The following is an 18,094-nucleotide window of genomic DNA, read 5'->3' on the forward strand; positions in this document are numbered from 1 at the left end:
CCAGCCTTCCACCTTTTGTCAAAATAAACAAGCAATTTAGAGCCTGCGTTCCACAGCGAGAATTTTGTATGGGCCTTTGTTTAGCAGGGATAACGCGGCTGTGTCAGCACATCCGAGTTTAGAGGAGAAGCGTGGCGGTTTGTGGAATTCCCAGTTGTTACCTTAAGGATTTTCAACGACAGCAGCAGCAACAAAATGTTGTTTTAACCAATTAAAAATTTAAATCAGTGAATCACAAGTATCTGGTGGAAAGGGGCAATTAAAAATTGAAACTGGGTTTCACTCAGCACCAATGCAGGCAATAAATAAAGCTGGTGCTATTTTAAATAAAATCTGCCCAGCTGCAATTACACTGCAGTTGTGGTGTGAAAGGCTGTGAAAAGGTTAGGGGATTTGATTACTAAGCTAGTTCAAATGACTAAAATCATAGCTTATGTTGGCAAGCCACAGTGGCCGCACACACGAATCCAGCTCCTTTTACAATATTTACCCCCTATTTCTGGAGCTCCCATTCCTGGCTGAGGAACAGAAATCCCAGCAGTGCTGTAGTAAGTAGAAATGGGTACACCAGCAGGACTGCTACAGGTTCTATGTCCACGAGGGAAAAAAGGTTTTCACATCAATCTCTCTCACTCTATTTCCCAAGGAGCGACCTATCTTTTACTCTCATCTTGCCAGAGACCTATAATCTTATCTTCAAAGCTACATGTTATCATATATGCCTTAGCAGTAGTGACGCGTTTACCAAATGAATGTTACCAGATCTGGATGATAAATTCTCTCAGCAGGTTATTCCTTTACTTCAAAATTGGAGCGGCTCTCACTACGGGGTGTTGGGAAATGCGTGGGAGCTTTTGGGTTGTCACTAGGATAGGGGTTGGGGGGGGCGGCGACAGTGGCTATTAGGATGCAGTGGCAGAAGCCAAGGATGTTAAACGTCTTGCAAATAACAGGCACAGTCCTGCCCCAAATGCTAAGATTGTCCTCGTGAAGACACACTGTACCACGATCCATGAGGTCTGAGAGGGTCTGCTGGGCCATCGAATCCAATTCTCAAGGGACTGAATTACCATCACACCACGGGCAAAGTGTAAGTGACAGTCCAGACCATTTGGGTCCAGGTCTCTTCCTTAACACGATACTGCTGTTCTTTCAACTGGGTATACTTGGTGTCTACACTAGAAATGGGAATTTAAAGCATGTGTTCACTCTTGGTCCAAGACCACAGAGCTAGGGCCAGTGACAATCACCAAAACTCAACCAGCTTTCACATACCATCAGTTCTGAGCAAGCAGCCCAGAGGACAGAAAGACTTGAGTTACGCTCGGTACCCAGACAATCAGATGGGGATATAAGGGAGAGGAAGGAAAACAAACCTTCGGTAGCATCAGAAATAGAAACATGAGGACGCATTTCAGGCTAATCATTGGTCTAGAGACCACTCAGTAGAAAGATACCATGACTTTTAAAAGAACTCTATGCTACATTAAATGAGCCACCACTGACTCCCCTGAAGAAATGAAGAGTGAACAGAGGAACATAAAGATACACATATGTGCTTTTCGTTAATCTCATTTTTCTCAGGTTAACACAATGCACGGATTCTCTCTCATGCATGATTCAGGGGCACATGGAAGAGCCCTGTGATAAGAAATAACCAACTGTGATAAGATGTTCACAAAAAAGAGCTATCAAATCTACCAAGTCTTTAGTATACCTCCTGATCCACAATTAAAAGAAAGTAATGTAGCACAGAGTATAAAATACTTATCTGATGTAAACAGTAAAAACTAAAATGACACATCAAATAAAAATAAAGATGGGTAATGTCAACACAGATGCAAAAAGAAAGTGACAAAGAAACATCATTTCTAAAAAGATTAGAATTCCTAATAAGGTTACAGCATCCTGAGATGGGAAGCAGTAACATCAGAATCCTAGCTATATGTAGCACTACCTTTTGTATTCCATATGTGGTAAATTGTCACAACTGGAGCTTTCCTGGAGTGCTCTGAAGAAAAGGCACCCGTACCAAAGGTGGCCATTAGCCTGTGCCCGTAAGTCACCTGCTCCCCCCCAGCCCCCATGTGCAGAGTCTAGACCAAGCTGAGAAGACCCTCTGGGGACATGCTTCACTGCCAGGAAATTTCTCTGCAAGAACCATGGATACCGGGTAAGGAAATAAAGGAATGAATGCCAGACCTCAGGATGAAAATGGAGCCAAATAAAAGTAGCGACCTTACCCATGTTGTAGTCTTTGTGTTATGGTCAATGAAGAAGGGCCGGCCGTTGGGCGCTATCCTCATTTCCCAGCCGGGCGGCAGGAAGCTCTGTGTGACTTTGTGTTGTGGTTTGGGGGAGTTGTAAGGTGATGGCTGTGGGGACTGTGGATTGGAAAGGGTATCTTTCACAGCCCGACGTATGGGTGAATCCTTGGCACCCTAAGGAATAATAATGAGCATTAGAAGTCTTACCAAGTGCTAGTCCAGAGGGGTCAACATGTACCTGGGGGTCATGGAACACTCCTCTTTGAAGAGGGACAACGGGGAAGCTCCTAAAAAACCTGCTTGGTTTACTTTTAAAATTAATCTAACTGTAAGGTTTTTCTACTGGTTAAACACACAACAATATGAAGTACGTATAGCCACCATCCTTTGACAGCTACTTGGTATGTACCCAAAATACTGTTCTGTAGTGAGCATTATGGATGGAGATTGTACAGAAGGTGGAGAAGAACATGCCCCTGCTCTCAAGGAGCTCACAGTCTAACGAAGATGGACTGGCAATTTTCAGAGCAGAAAAGAAAAACCTCTATCAACCGAGACAGCCACCTGGAATTGCATAGTTGTTACCCAGGACATTTACATCACAGTTTGGAGGAGATATTGCCCATTCCCACTTATCAACATCTTCAACCCGGGCATGGAGAAGCCCGCAGCCATCTCTAAGATGCAGTCACGTTTAGAACTTCAAAGGTTTCGTCTCTGGTATTTGTGATGTTAAGGGATGTCCCTAAAACCACACAAACAGGAGGGCGCAAAGCAGATGCCCAGCAGTGACTCAGAGACGCAAACAGGCATCAGAAACACGGAGGCTGATACAACGGAAGACCTCACGGTCGAAAGGAAAAACAGATCAAAGCAACAGCTATGCTTAAAAACTCAACGTAAGCATTGGTATTTGAACCAATACGAGTTATTATGCGAGTCTCATGAGGTAACAGGCAGTAAGGAGTGAAACACAACACGAATGGAGAGTTCTGAAGAGAGGAGCCCATGTCCAGTACAAGCCACCATGGCCTCAGCCCAATGAGAATGAGAATCAGGTGAGTCCAGGGATGGGAAGCACGGAGTGAGGCTGCACAGGGACACCCCTCACCACGAACACAGAGACTGATTATCAGAGCGGAAGGTGGCTGCAAAACCCAAGCCCCAGTTCAGAGAGAAGAGAGAATGAGGAGAAGTCACAGGATAGACGTGACCCCAGTTAGATGACGTAGCCTTCTCACCTCCAGTGGGGCAGATAAAGTTACTGTTGGCGAACTGAGGCTACGAGGCCGGCGGATCTGAGGCTCGATTAGATGGTTGTTACTGTTTGCGGCGGATCCGGATGCACCGTCTTCTGCAAGCTACGTTGGAGGCAAACACAAGTTAGCTTCGTGTGAGGCTCTCCCTGCGCGCGTGACTGGAGGGTGGACCCAACAACACAGCCAGCGATTAGGAGAGGTCTGGCCTGTTTAAAGCACGGAGGAAATGACTACGCATAATAATGGGGGGAAGGATGGGGAAACACTCCAAGGAAATAAAAAATGAATCACCGGCCGGCATAAAAACCAGCCTCAGAAAAAAGGGGGTTCGGAGGCATGCTACCCATTGTAATAAGCAGGCTCTTACTGTGAAAATAACCTTTCACGTCACATTTTTAAAATGGACCATCTAGGGAGAGACTGAGTGAGGGACCAAATTCTTCGTTAGGGCAAATACTATGTTTAAAAGGAATGCATTTGCGAGAAAAATTTTCTTAAACATGGGTTCTTCAGAACAACACATAAACATCGGGAACATGGGATTCGCGTCCGTTTTGGCTTCTACTGCCTGTGACTATAAGCTGTGTGGCGATCTGCATACCTGCATGATAGGTCGAGTCCAAGTTGTGGTTCGATTGTTATGATTGACATAGTATGTGCGTCCCTTAGCATCTTTTCTCTCTTCCCAGCCTGAAGGTAGGCCCGGCGTGGTATGTACATAGGCCACTGATGGCTGTTTGTGTAAGAAATTGTTATTATTTAATATCTTGCATTTGTTTTCCGATCAACTTAATAAAGTAATACGTACCCAGAATTATTTGTGCTAGACAAAGTGAGTTAATTCTAATGGTACCGAAAACACGAGTGCCTGGAAAACAGCAATAGGTTTCCAATAGATTTAAACCTACTGTGAAATGAACTCCCACACAAGCCACAGGGTCAAAAATCTTACAAAACTCAGTTCCAGGCCATGCAGCCTTCACCATAAAGGGTTGCTGCCAACGTGATCATAAGGAAAGAGAATAATATGACAATTCGTTTTAGTTGCTGCATTTTACTGTCAAACCACGTAGAGCCTAAAAGGTATTTCAAATTATTAAATGTTACCGACTCTGAGAGGGATGCCCTGAATATTGTCTCCTCAATCTAGCTGTCACAGGGATGCTCTCCTAGACTATTCCTAAATTCTTCACCAGCTTAGGGCCCTTACACTACGTAGCTTTCGGCACGGGGTGGGGGACACACACACACACACACACACACAGAGTCTGCTCTCTATGAGGCCTGCTTTCACGGTAGTGACTGACCAGAGTATCTCAACTATTCCAGCCCGGGACGCCACCTGGCGATCTGAGGCCAGAATTCCAAAGAAGCGTGATAACTGAGGCTGTATTCCCCGCCCCCCCCCATCCTCCTGTATGGAGTTTGTCTCCTTAAAGGGTGAATGGAGCACACGTAGCTTCTGGGCTGAGAGACATGTGCAGTACAGAGTGACTATGGTTGGATAGTTCAAAGTAGATTGCAAAAGGCTTCCTGCGACACTTTTGCTTGTAAGAAGCAGTTTGAGAAATGCAGGCGGGGTGGAGAGCTGCTGGAAAGCAGGGTGTCTCAAAGACTCACGGAGGCAAGGGGATGTTTGCTTGAGGCCAGTGCCTCAAGGGGTGCCTCAAGGGGGTGCTGCGCATGAGCTCTGTAGCTGGGAAAGGGCTGCTACTCTAAGGAAGGGGGTAGGAACAAGAAGCCAACCATGACTACCAAGGCTCTTGGGAGAGCGTAAAAGAAACAAGAGGCCAAGCATCAGGAATAATCTCTTACGTGAGGTTACAAAAGGAAACCACTTCTTTTAGGGCACCGTCTTCCCTAATTAGGATCTTCTGAAAGTCCAGACATTTTACCAGATGCAGTTTTCTTGTTAGGCTGAAGATGTCAATCTCTTAGCCCAATCTCTCCTTGTACTCATCCCATCTTTCGTGTTCTCTGCCAACAAGGTACCTTGGCAAAGAGGGCCCCCCAGTCCACTGCAAGACCTTGAACTGAAAAGCAAGATCAGGGACGCAGCCATGTCATTTGGGGACTGCAGGCAACGAGGCTTAATATCTTACTTCATGAGCTCAAATAGCACATTCCAGAGAAAAACAGACCAGGAAGCAGCTGCCTTAATGGTTATTTCTAAAACACATTTACCCAGCAGGGCAAGTGTACTTATCTGAAAGACAACTTTCTGCTAAAACTGCAGCAACTATTTCCTTGGCATTATTCCAGATAAAGTCCCCAAGGCCCCAGAATGGCAATTCCAAGACTCTGAGTACGTAGAGTCCTGGATCTAGCTGTGGGGATACAACAAGAGTGGAAGAAACATCAACATGCAGACCTGATCCTTCCATGAGTATTAAAGACAGATGAATCTGTCTACAGCTGAAAGCTCTTTCCACCCTCCTCCTCTCGCTGTGACACCAACACAAAGGAGCTATTTCCAGGCTACTTTTTATCTGGGCACTACAGCAATGGATTCTGCTGACCCAGTGGACTCTGTAACCTAAGTTAGTGGTTGATTAGTATTTTTGGCCAAGTACATGCTATCAAGCCTTGACATACTGTTTGTTTATATGAGGACCAAAAATGTTTTGGCTGAATGGAATACTAAATACTAAATGCTGCTTCTCGGCCTCCCCGTTGAATTATTTTCTGCAGACAGGCAGTTAGATGTGCCCTTAGAAAACTCCATTTTGGAAACCTTAAGGACAGTTTTACAGCTACAGTATCCCTGGAAAGGATATTTACAAGGAGGCTAATAAACTAAAATAACTGGGATGTGTCATGGATAATCTCAGGACTGAGTTCCAGCAGAGTATTCCAGCAACCAGGTTACTTTCATAGATCCACAGTTAATAGGGCTAATCAGTTTATGGAAAACTAGGAGTGTTGTAGAGAACATTGAATTTGATTAAAATGTTCCTTCTACCTTCTATTGAGAATTGAATTGGCAACCTACGATCTAGTTCCATTTACACAAGATGGTGTTATTAAAATGGTTCTTTATAGGGTTCTTTCCAAGTGTCCATGAAGAACAGCCTGTGCTGATGATTCCATCTGTGACTCAAAACACCACCTCCCACAGCTGGGGAGGGGGTGGGGCTCAGCTTCTACGAACAGACCACGGCAGGGGCACAGACCATGGCAGGGGCGCAGCCCTGGAGCCAACGTCAGCCTTCTCCTGCAGTGTGCGTGGAGTGCGCACGCTTCTGCACACGTGCATTCCTTACCACCTCGAGAACATGTGAATTAATCAGGAGACAAGTTAGAAAACGGCCAGTCAGCTTAATTTAACACTTCACAGCTTTTCATCTGAATTCTACCGCCGTGTTTCACAAAGCCAAGGAGCCATTTAACTGCAGCTTCATGGTAGCTCCATTTATTTCTTTAGAATGAAGAACTCAATTACACTGGAGCTGTAACAGTTTCAAAATGCCTTTAAAGATGATAAATGTTTGGCGCTATCACAGATTCTCCAAGATTCACTCAAACCCTGCCACACTCTTACCTCAGCGTATTATTAGGGTATATATAGCAAAACCCCCAAACTGTGCTATGCCTCTCATTTTCTCTCACAGAGAGGGCTCATGCTTAGCCAGCTGGAAAGTGGCACCAGTGCGTATTTATTTGTCATACGTCAAAGGGTTGCGGCTCTGCAGATGAGAATCAGGGCTTGTTCATTATACCGTAGAAATAAAAGCACTACCATGGAAAGAGAGCAACACCAGGATGGTTAATAAAGCCACATGGCGAGCAGTGCCCAGGGGGTGGAGGCTGAATGTTCATCGATGTAGGAAAATTATATAAACTGCGGTGCACTCACATCACTGACTACTATGTAATAATTAGTATGTCCCGAAAAAATGACCACAAGTGAATAACATCAAGTTGATAACTAATACGTATAAGAGATCCCACTTGTGTGTGTGTGTGTGTGCGCGCGCGCGCACGCGCGCGTATGTGCGCACACATGCATCCACGTGTATGTTTACGAGAGCACAGAGGAAGGAGTGGGATGGGGAGTCCCAGGGTAGCTCCAGGATGACACAGCACACTTCAGTGTTGCGGCTGACAGGGAAGGAGATGGAATTGGAAAAGCAAAAGTAAAGGCTATTCGTCACGAGGGATGGTGAGGGTGCAAAAGAAATAGACGTGATAATTTCTAATGTAGCCATAAGGTTTGCTTATTCCAGGCGAAAGATGACCAGGTACGTAGAAAGCATGAGAGTAGATAAAACATTTAGGAAATATTACTACCCAGTCATTGAAAATAGAAAACAAAACCAAATTCCTATTTTTAATTCATTGCTGGGGGAGGGAGAGAGCACAGGCAAGAAGAAAAGCACAGTGGCAGGGCCACTGGGAGCTCATTCACATGGATCACTTCGTCCTGCCAGGTGATTCTGACCATGGATCCCAGGACGATCATAATTCAGTTTACCCTGTCATTTAATATCATCAGCTCTCGCAACACTCCAACACTCACGTCAGGTTCCAAGGCCAACAAAATGCAAAAATGATAGTAGATGCTCATCAGCTCTGCACTCTATTAAAATCATTTCATGAAGTGATCTTGTCCGCCTCGCAGCTCTACTCCCATGGAAATTACTAGCGCACAATAGGAAATATACGAGCTTATCTGAACTTTCTTGAATTCTACTGGAGGCTGAGCCTGGCCCACCCAACACATGCCCTTCACTGCAGCTCAATACTTTAAACTGGGCTGATTTTTGCAGACTGCCACTTCGATTTTCCAGTGTACAATGCTGAGCAGTAAATTCTAACAATATAACCAAATTGTTCCTTTAAATCAACATCCTACAGGAATCAGCAATCGTATATGTATTTAAAGGTGTTCTCGAGTAATAAGCAGTTACAACAAACATACAAAGGTAAAACAGTAAGGAAAATTCTTCAAATAGCTATAGCAGCTCCAAGCATAAACTATCAACTAGCCTGTCTTTAGGGATCAAGGAGAAAACAGGCAACTTAGTACACAGTCGTCCAAGTTACCCACAAACATGAACAGTAGAAATTACTTAAAATAATGAGTAATAAGAATAACAGATACTTGGCTTAAAAACACCATTTTTCTAGATCTTTTCAATTTCTTAATTATACTCTTTCCTCTCTCCTCCTAAATTATATGAACACTTGTTCATACCTGTGAACCTGTGAGTAGGGGCCCCTGGTAGCAGAGAAAGGTCACTGGTTCACGCTTGTGATACAAAAAATCTAACCCAGCCTTTGAAACGTGGTACGGGAAATGTATAACTGAAAATTCACATGTATAATTGCATGCAATTCCTGTGGCTTCCTTGATTCTCCTCCAACCAAAATATTTTACCCAAGTCTTCTAAACACACGGGAAACGCTTATCAGGAGTACAAACACTAAAAGGCAGAAACAGACTCTAAATGATCAGATTAAAATGCACTTTAAACAAAGCTTGACAGTATTCCTCATAAAACTATACGGGACTAAAAATCAATTCGTTTTACCCGGTACCTTCAAACAATGGGAAAGTGAGAGGTTTAAAATAAGAAGCATGCAGCTCTGTGGCACATAAGAAGCTGCTCTTATCAAAAAAAGAAGAAAAAAGTGTATATTCACCATGACCCAAAATATTAAAACCAACCCCCAGTTTTGCCATTCATGTCTGAACGAGAGTATCATTACCGTTGGCGCCTCACCACCCGTGACAGTTGATGAACGTGCTCTCCCAGCTGGGGCACTGGGCTGTTAAATGATAATTTACATCAGTGAAATGCATTTCGGGAGACCACCCATTGCTTATTGAATCAGGAATCAGTGCTGGTGCAACCAGTAAGGCAGGTGACATGAATCAAAATCTGTGCAATCCACCCGGTCCAAATAAAGTTGAGCAACCACTGATGACCAGAAGGAAAAGAGGAACACGATGACCCTCCCAGCCAGAGAAGGCTCAGGTTGCAGCCCTGACCTGGGTAAGCGATGAATTGACAACCTCAACAATGTGAGATGTCTTATGGAAAAAAAATGGAAAGCACCACTATCGTGCCCCCACTGTTAAATAATTAGCAGATTATTAAATCTGTCAAACTCAGAGATTCAAGTAAGAGGCCACTGGTGATCAGTGAGTTCACAGCTTCACGGAGCACAAGGAAAGAGGGAAGAATCATCAGTTTTCAGGGAAGTGAGCTCTTTTGGCCAATAAAACTGACACTGATTTTGGAAAAGGAGAGAAAGCACCATTAATTCATCAAGGAAAATCACAGCATCATCTGAAGAGTATCCCACTAGTCCATCACAGCTGACTGTTCTGTTTTGGGGGAGGCCTGAAAGGATCCCAGAAAGGATGCTCTTGTCAAGCTTCTGACCTACCAGCCCTTTCCATGTATGTCACAACTGCATCTATTATGTTGATTACTCAGTTGACTAATGTACTATTCATTCTGTAAACATAAAAGACTTAAAGCCTAGGCAAAAAAGGTCCTTTGAAGTTGAGCAAAAATGTACACAATAGGGAAGACACTATGATTGCAAAAACTGTTAAGTGCAATCTTTCTTTCCCTTCTTCAACTTTATATGCAATAAACAGTGATCATTTCATTGCAAACAATTTCATATGCAATAAACAAGCGCTACCAATGATCAAGGATTTGTTGTAATACAAATTTACATAAAATTTACTTTTAACGTGTTTATTAAACATCTCCCAAAGCAGTTCTGGCCTGCTTTCCAATCAGAATATTCATTTTTATTTATGTCCTATATTATTAAATACCCTTTACACTTCTATATTTCCTGCTAGTTATGAAAACTGTGGGAAAGTGGGAACAAATTATAGCCAACTCTTGAGTCAGCAGAGCTGGCTTTAAAGAGAAGGGACAGAGGCTTTGTGGGTTAAGAGCATTAGTAATGGAAAGGACTTCTTGCTGCCCACCCAGAAGAGTTCTTCCTATGTTCTTGAGATATAGGTCACTCAAACACAGCTTCAGGGACCAAATGAAGTTTTTTAAACAGGGAATTGTTAATGTTTAGGTCAAGTAAGCACATCAGAATTGGTATTAATTTGGATGGAAAAGCAAAACAATGGAGTTTTTACCATTTCAGAGACTTTGGTGACAAGGACAACTCTTCGTATTGGAAATTCACTCTCCTTGGGCAATTTGCTAGGACATTTTAATGTCTTACGTAGACGGTAAATGGATTGGCACAGGAAAAACTCTTCCTCAGTAGCCCAGATGATTTTAAATAAAAGCCCAAAGAGCCAATTCACGGCTGGAAATGAGCATGGGTTACCGGAGGCAGATGAGCCTGCTCCGCGACTGCGTCGGTGACACTGCAGGACCTCAACCTCGAGGAAGGCTCTCTCTGCTGAAGGGGAGGAAAGGACGCGGAGCATCAGGGACACATATTCTGAGAAACGAGTTGCACTGGATTAAAAAATATATCACTCAAGCCTAGTCACTGCTCTTTAATATTAGAAGGTATAATTAAATGAAACACCATCTTTTCGGGGTAATGAGAGTAATCTTTTAAGGAGTCAAGTATCTTCCACTGTCACTTTCAAGTGTCTTAAGCAGATGGGATAGAAATAATGTTAAACATAAGAGGCCAAAACAGGAAAGGGGGCTCCACAGATGACATTTGAGTGCTGCTCTAATAGTGGAAAAGAGAAGCTAGAAGTCCTGAATTCTGCTTTGAGATGCAACCTCTGGGTAAATTCTAGTGGAACACGAATAGAGGAAGAGATACTGACATGCAGTTATTAAACATTTATTGACTACTGTGACCAATGACAAAGCATCAGTTGGATTCTATTTCCAGGGGAACTCAAATATAATCTTCGGCTACTTCTGAAGGGTTAGGTATTTATAGCTTCAGCTTCTGAATGGAGTTCAGAAGTTGTACAGAACAGGAATGAAGGAAAATAGGTACGGCTAAACTAAAAGAAAAAAATCTATAGAGTGTAATGTATAATATGTTCCTCTCACTTGTTTGTATTAATCTATATTGTTAAAAAAAAAAAAAAAAAGGACCACAGATCAGCAGCAGGTCACACACACACAAGGCAGGGGTCTAATTAGCAACAGGTTGGTACATGGGACAACTCTGTAGCATCTGCTCGCTTTTAATATTTTGCAATCAGGAGAATGGGGTCAGGTCAAAGACAGACTCTGCAGCAGTAAATGGGAAGCTTTTCAAGTCTTTTCACAACGGTTAGCATGAAGGATTCATCCTTTAGTCAAAGTTCATGCTGTTGTCCATGAATACAGAGTGACCTTGACAAGCAAAACTGGAGAAGAACCCCCTACTGCCCTACTCCTCTCTTTCCTAGGCACTGTTATTTAATAGTTGAACCAGACTCAACACGAACTTAACATAACTCCGACACTTGCACTTGGATCTTAAAGATATTTTATGAACCTAGATTAATGCAGAAGCTCCCTATACAAATAATAAGAGATGATAGCTTAATATCAGTGCTGCCTAAAATGATGGCTTTTCACTTGGTAGACTAAAGGTGTACCACTGCTATGCTTCTGGCAGTACTTACTTGCTTTTATAATGTTTAAAATATATGGCTTCCTTGCTTATGTTGTTTCCGTAGCAACAGTTTTATCAGTTCAAATATCCCATATATGCAAACTCTTTTTTTTCCCTGCCTCTTCAGTACTAAATTTTCGTCTCAGTGATATTTCTCTTTCTGAAGGACATTCATAGAATTTTTATACAAAAGCTCATTAACTGAGTAATCAGTGCAACTCATGACACGGGCCAATGGTGTCTTTTAAAGCAAAAACACATAACTGAAGGAGTAACAATTCTGTGAGTACTTACCGGCTTTTACATTTTATGTAGTCGTCCTATTCATTTACATTTGATATGGCTGTAATGATGACTATTTTTCTAGGATGCCATTTGCAGCAGAGGGACTACCATCGTTTACTACAGCACATCTGTAGGTTCAATTTCTCAAGAGACACTGAGACTGCATTGCTTCTCAGTTTTATGCATGAGCAGGAACTTTCTGTGGGCTTTTTCTGCAGAGCTTTGTGTTGTCAGACACAGGTCTTCATGGCTGATTCTGTTGTTCTCATTGGGGCTTAGCCCCACCTGAAGCGTCTACAATGAATTTCCCTGATGGTTAAGAACCCAAGTTCAAATGCTACCCTGGTGACAGTGTCACAATTTCACAACCTTTCTCAAGGATTGGTACTCTGGGACTTGGGAGATGTCTCTCTATCTCCTGTTCTAACCTTGTCTCGGATGGGTCACTTAAAATCACGTCTTCATCTGTGAAACGAGAATGGTAAAGCACACAGGGTATGACGTAAGAGGATTAACCTGGAGACCCAATGTCTCCCAGGTCCCAGTGCGAACACCACCTTTATGACAAAGGTACTCTTTATGAACCTTTGGCTGGGAAAAGAAATTCTACAGGGTTAAAGCTGATGAAACACAAGTCATAGATTTGAGTTTTTTTATGCATCAGGAAAGATTTTCACTATTACTTACAATCAAAGAACCAAACTGCTCCCCGTTGGAGTCCGGAGTGATCTGAAGCCGTCTGCTCAGTTCCTCAGACAGCTCCTGGGGGCTGGTCCGAGACACAGGCGAGGCTGGTGGTGGAGGCAGCACCAGGCTGAGGGAGTCTCCACTGATGCTCACTTCTTCCGAAATGGTCTCCCAAGGCTACCAAGGAACAAGACGCTGTGGTAACCGCTAGGACGAGGGACCCTCTCATTCCCCGCCCCCGTAATAACCCTTATGATAACTGTAATTCACATTTACTGAGCCCTCAGGAGGCACACAATATTCTCAGGATCCATAAGGAAATAAAGACTACTACCCTGATCAACAGATGCGGACACTGACGCAGAGGGAATAACTTGCTCAAGGTAACAGAGCTAGGAAGTGGTGGGGTCAGGACTTGAGCCAAGGAAGCCTGGTCCCAGGGGCTGTGCTCTTAGTCCCTTTGTAATAGCGCCTCTCTGAGCAGTGCTTTGCTTCTAGCATTGATACTACCTGCATGGGTTAAAAAAATATTCTCAGGCATTTGTTTATGATTTTCGTGAATTTTCTTTTACCCTAACCGTTGAGGATTCACAATGAAAACAGCAGAGATGCTATAAGCTGTAAGTAAGCCCTGGTATGAAGTAACTCTTAGTGAATTTATTCCAGCATCATTCACGTTGCTTTTCTAATTTTGATCACTGGAACATTTTGTGAATGATCTTCCTAATGCAATGTCTCAAAAGAATGGATTCCTAATAAGTAAACAGAGTTGTTAAGGCAGCATGGAAGTGACGGTTTGCTGCCTTGCTAATTTGCTGTTCAATTTATATACATTCTTCCACAGTAATTCACCATAAGCATTTAAGGGTAAACTTATGAACATTTCTATTCACCCAAATTTCTATTTTCTTGGTAACAAACCTCTTTCACTATGTCAAAACTACTCAGTAAAAACTTGTATTTGGTACCCAAACAAGTTACAGGGCTACTTCAACTGCTCAAAGATGATAACCATGTTGCCATTTAACAAGAGGTGGTTAGACTCTGGGGAAAAATAAAGGATAAAGTGAAAACATCTTAAGATTTCCGTGCTAAAAATAATGTCATTCCCTTTTGTAGCAATGTAAACTATGTGTACTCGTCAAAGATGGCTTTTGTAAGCACTTTCTAATTAATAAATATCTCGATGGTCATCAATCAGCCACGAGACCATGAGCCTTCCTTTTTATACAGATTTACTGAGACAAGAAATTACGACATAGGCTCAACCTGGAGAACACGGAAAGGAGGAGCTCCAAGGAGTGTGCCGGCAGAGCGGGAAGTCCTACCTCAGGGCCGTCTCCGCCCTCGCCGGGCTCCACCTCCAGATCCTCGCTGATGTGTCTGCGTGAGCGGAAGCGCCGATGCGCTGCCTCCTGGTTGATCTGCCGGATGTTGCTGTCGGACTCGGAGGACACATCCCTGGGAGCGCGGGGTGAGGGTGCGAGTCAGGAGAACCGGTACTGACACCTGGCCCTTCGACACCAGCCAACACCCACCAAGGGCCTGACGCCTAACACAGTGTCAGTGCTCTCTCGTGCAACACTGACCATCAGCTGGCCGTTCAGCAGGAGAATCTGCCACCACCTCTTGGCTAAAGCATTCTCCTAGGTCCCTTTCGTTGAAATACAGTCTTTAAATGCATCTGTCCCAATATTTTTGAGTATCTTTCAGGCATATACTGCAGCATGTACTTTAGTGTTTAAGAAAGAAGAGAAATCAAAGTCCTCCATCCATCTGCCCCAGTGACAAGGGAGGCCTCTTGAAGGAGAGGTGACAGGTAAGCTCACACTCATGGCCAGTCCGTGGTGACCCCTCTCTAGGAGTCCAGCAATGACAGGGCCACAACTTTTGGTCACCAACAATTAACCAATGAGTACAAATAGTATAAACTCAAAGCTGGGGTCTGGAGGGAAATGCTCCTGACCCAACGTGAACTTTTTCGGCCTCTGAGGATCTCATTTTGACAGACTCTCAGATGCATGACACTGCATTTCTCCCCATTAAACTCCTTTTTAAAATCCACAAACATCAGGCAATAACCTCCCAAATCAACTTGGATTTGAGGAATGCTGCAACTTCATAGGCTCTTTTTTTGGGGGGGGTGGCGGGGTGGGGCGTCATGTAACTCTCTTAATTCAGGATGTGAAAAGCATTGAGTCAATCTTGAAAACGTTTGCACTAAATTACAGGCAATTCTCCTTTGGGAGAAATACTACTTGGAGGCTTTCAGAGTAGAAGTTTAAATGTCAAAATGTTTTTCAGAGAAAACGCTTACAGACTCTTTCAATAAGACGCCATATTCAGTTAAAAAATGACGCTGCAGGGCTTCCCTGGTGGCGCAGTGGTTGAGGGTCCGCCTGCCGATGCAGGGGACGCGGGTTCGTGCCCCGGTCCGGGAAGATCCCACATGCCGCGGAGCGGCTGGGCCCGTGAGCCACGGCCGCTGAGCCTGCGTGTCTGGAGCCTGTGCTCCGCAACGGGAGAGGCCGCAACAGTGAGAGGCCCGCGTGCCGCAAAAAAAAAAAAAAAAAGACGCTGCAAATTAATATTTCAAAATATTTGAAAACATTATTTCAGACTAAATGAAATCCAGTATTAATCAAGGACCCTCATTATAGACTCTTCCTAAAACACAGGTTTTAAAACATTCTAATGACTCTCAAGCTAACTTATACTCTTTTCCTATATACCCCCCAAAGAACATGCTGGGCCCCTGTAACAGCGAACAGTCTGCAACAAGCAGCACTGTTTGCAAATGAACAGGTGACTCTTTAATGCCAGTTTCCAAGAGAGTCTGAATATTGTCACCAAAGAGCTTTACATTTTTTAGCTTTACTGGTAAAGGGACAGTATGAAGGTTAGCTTTCTTTAATCCACATTAAAAGAAAACCTCTTGTTATTAAGATCTGAATGAAGTTTTACTGCCCAATATACAAATTTTTAAAACCTAACAGAAATATACATTTTGCGTACTTTATACTTGTATTAAACTATAACTGGACTAAAAATAGTATGTTAAGCAGGACTCCTCAGAAAAAAATCGCATAAGGCCATAGAGAAACTAATTAAAATCAAGGGACACACAAGTATACTAACACAATTTCTGAAACCACCAAAACAGGATGATAAAAAAAAACACTCTCTTGGATATGTTAGAAAATATAATATTGTCTTTGTGATTTTATACTGCTGCCGTGATTTTTATAGGACATTCAATTTCACTTTATAATGACTGGCCTTACTTTAAAATATTGTACATAGAAAAGTTGCGTCAAAATTTTAAATCTTCACTTGAAATGTCAGGTGTCACTTAGTCAATACCGAATGTGTGTTCCGGGTTATAACACACACTTGAATTGTTACAGGGATTTCAGAGAGGTTGAAAAGAATAAGGCTTTAATATTGCTATGTCTGCATTTTCTATCAGAAGTATATAAAAATTCCATTTTTCTGGAAGGACTTATTTTTTTTAAAAGGGGCATTTAAAATCAATTATGCTAATCCTCCTTATCCAACATGCTTGAATAATTAGTAATCAGTGTGAACCAGAAACAACTAAATAGCATAAAGAAGAAAGATATCTCTGATTCTGAATTTCCAACCCTGGGCTTTTTTATGGTCTTTAGTGATAAAATGAAAATGTTCATACAAGGGAGGCCTTTTGCCCTTAAATAAGCAATTGAACGAGAGGGCTGCTGAAACTGACAGGAAGTTTAAACGGTCACTAATAGGAAGATGAACATTTAAAAATATGTCTGAGCTGGCAAATTAAAACAGAAACATGATTTTATTAGAGGCAGGGAAAAAATTTAAAAAGTGGCTATTTCAATTTTCTTCAGTCATTAATTTCACATATATATTCTTCATTTGACTTTCATGGGAAACATACAGATTAATAAAGAGAAGAAAACCCATAAATTTATCAAATTCAGTGCCAATTAAGATCAGTGCGTCTGATCATTTACATTCACATACATCAGTGACTAATGATGACCGGAGTCATTAAGATATGATTAAATTACTGCTAAGATGGGAGACTGCCAAAGTGGTTTAGAAAGAGAAGTACTGAAAAGAGTTAAAGTAAGTGTTTTGAGTCTCACAAGTTCATCTATAGTCTTAATGCAATTCCTTCATGATTTTAAACTTGTGCTTTTGACAGTAAAATGTTTACAGTTTACATTTAAATAGGATAAGGACCATTCTAAAATTAGAGGCATGTTAAAGGCCACTGTCTGACCCGAGAGGGCTGGGGAGTGTTCTGTGGCCGCCTTCCGTCTGAGAGCTCTGCATCCAGGCCTGGACAGCTCACTAACCACGTGCCTGTACCCACTTTCAGAAGTGACTCATCTGTAGTCATTCGTTCAATTAAAAGCTCCTACCTTGTGCCAGGTGCTAGGGGTTGATCTGTGAGTAGGAAACCACAGTCCCTGCTCATACAGGCAGTAAGAGTATTATGCGCTCTGTGTCCTGACAGGGAGGCACAGGGCTCTCAGAGAGAGGGGGACAGAAGACGTCCGGTGCTCCCAGAGGAAGGGATAGTAGAGTGACATCGGAAGGTTACCAGGGGAAGGGGCACGTTCTGGCTTTATTTTTTTTGGGGGGGGGGATTGGGGGTTAGCACATCCATGGGGCCAAGAAGAAGAGAAAGTAATCAGAAAGCAGCTACGCATGATCAGACCGCTCTACGTTTCTGACTGTGGCTGGCAAGAGGCAGGGTGAGGAGGACCCTGTAAGAACAGCCTGAGGGCAACGGGATGTCAATGAGGACTTTTCAGGGGCTGAAGTCTGGAGCGCAAGTCTGTAGCAAACCGGTTAAGAAATGAGAGTCTCCACTACAGTCTTAATTTTCTGCGCAGCGTGTGATCATCACTTCTCATCTGACTTCCTCAGATATAGCCTTTTAATAAAGACCCTTCTTTTTTTTTTTTTTTTTTTTGCGGTACGCGGGCCGCTCACTGTTGTGGCCTCTCCCGCTGCGGAGCGCAGGCT

The 18,094-nt window shown here is 43.0% G+C and overlaps 1 protein-coding gene across 15 annotated transcripts in view; it reads right to left on the minus strand.

The window, feature by feature from the left end:
* NEDD4L (NEDD4 like E3 ubiquitin protein ligase) overlaps window positions 1–18,094 on the minus strand; it is a 344,838-nt gene that overhangs the window by 56,570 nt on the left and 270,174 nt on the right. For 9 of the 15 annotated variants that reach the window (XM_033424917.2, XM_033424926.2, XM_033424927.2 and 6 more), the window contains 7 exons: window positions 14,392–14,524; window positions 13,064–13,240; window positions 10,844–10,918; window positions 9,239–9,298; window positions 4,128–4,259; window positions 3,509–3,628; window positions 2,244–2,441 (listed from right to left, as the gene is read on the minus strand). In XM_033424917.2, the coding sequence (XP_033280808.1) occupies window positions 2,244–2,441; window positions 3,509–3,628; window positions 4,128–4,259; window positions 9,239–9,298; window positions 10,844–10,918; window positions 13,064–13,240; window positions 14,392–14,524 (895 nt within the window). The remainder of the gene's footprint in view (window positions 1–2,243; window positions 2,442–3,508; window positions 3,629–4,127; window positions 4,260–9,238; window positions 9,299–10,843; window positions 10,919–13,063; window positions 13,241–14,391; window positions 14,525–18,094) is intronic. The other 6 variants (XM_033424919.2, XM_049697710.1, XM_049697709.1 and 3 more) reach the window with 5 other exon arrangements.

This window comes from Orcinus orca, chromosome 15 (assembly GCF_937001465.1).
Source record: "Orcinus orca chromosome 15, mOrcOrc1.1, whole genome shotgun sequence".
NCBI lineage: Eukaryota > Metazoa > Chordata > Mammalia > Artiodactyla > Delphinidae > Orcinus > Orcinus orca.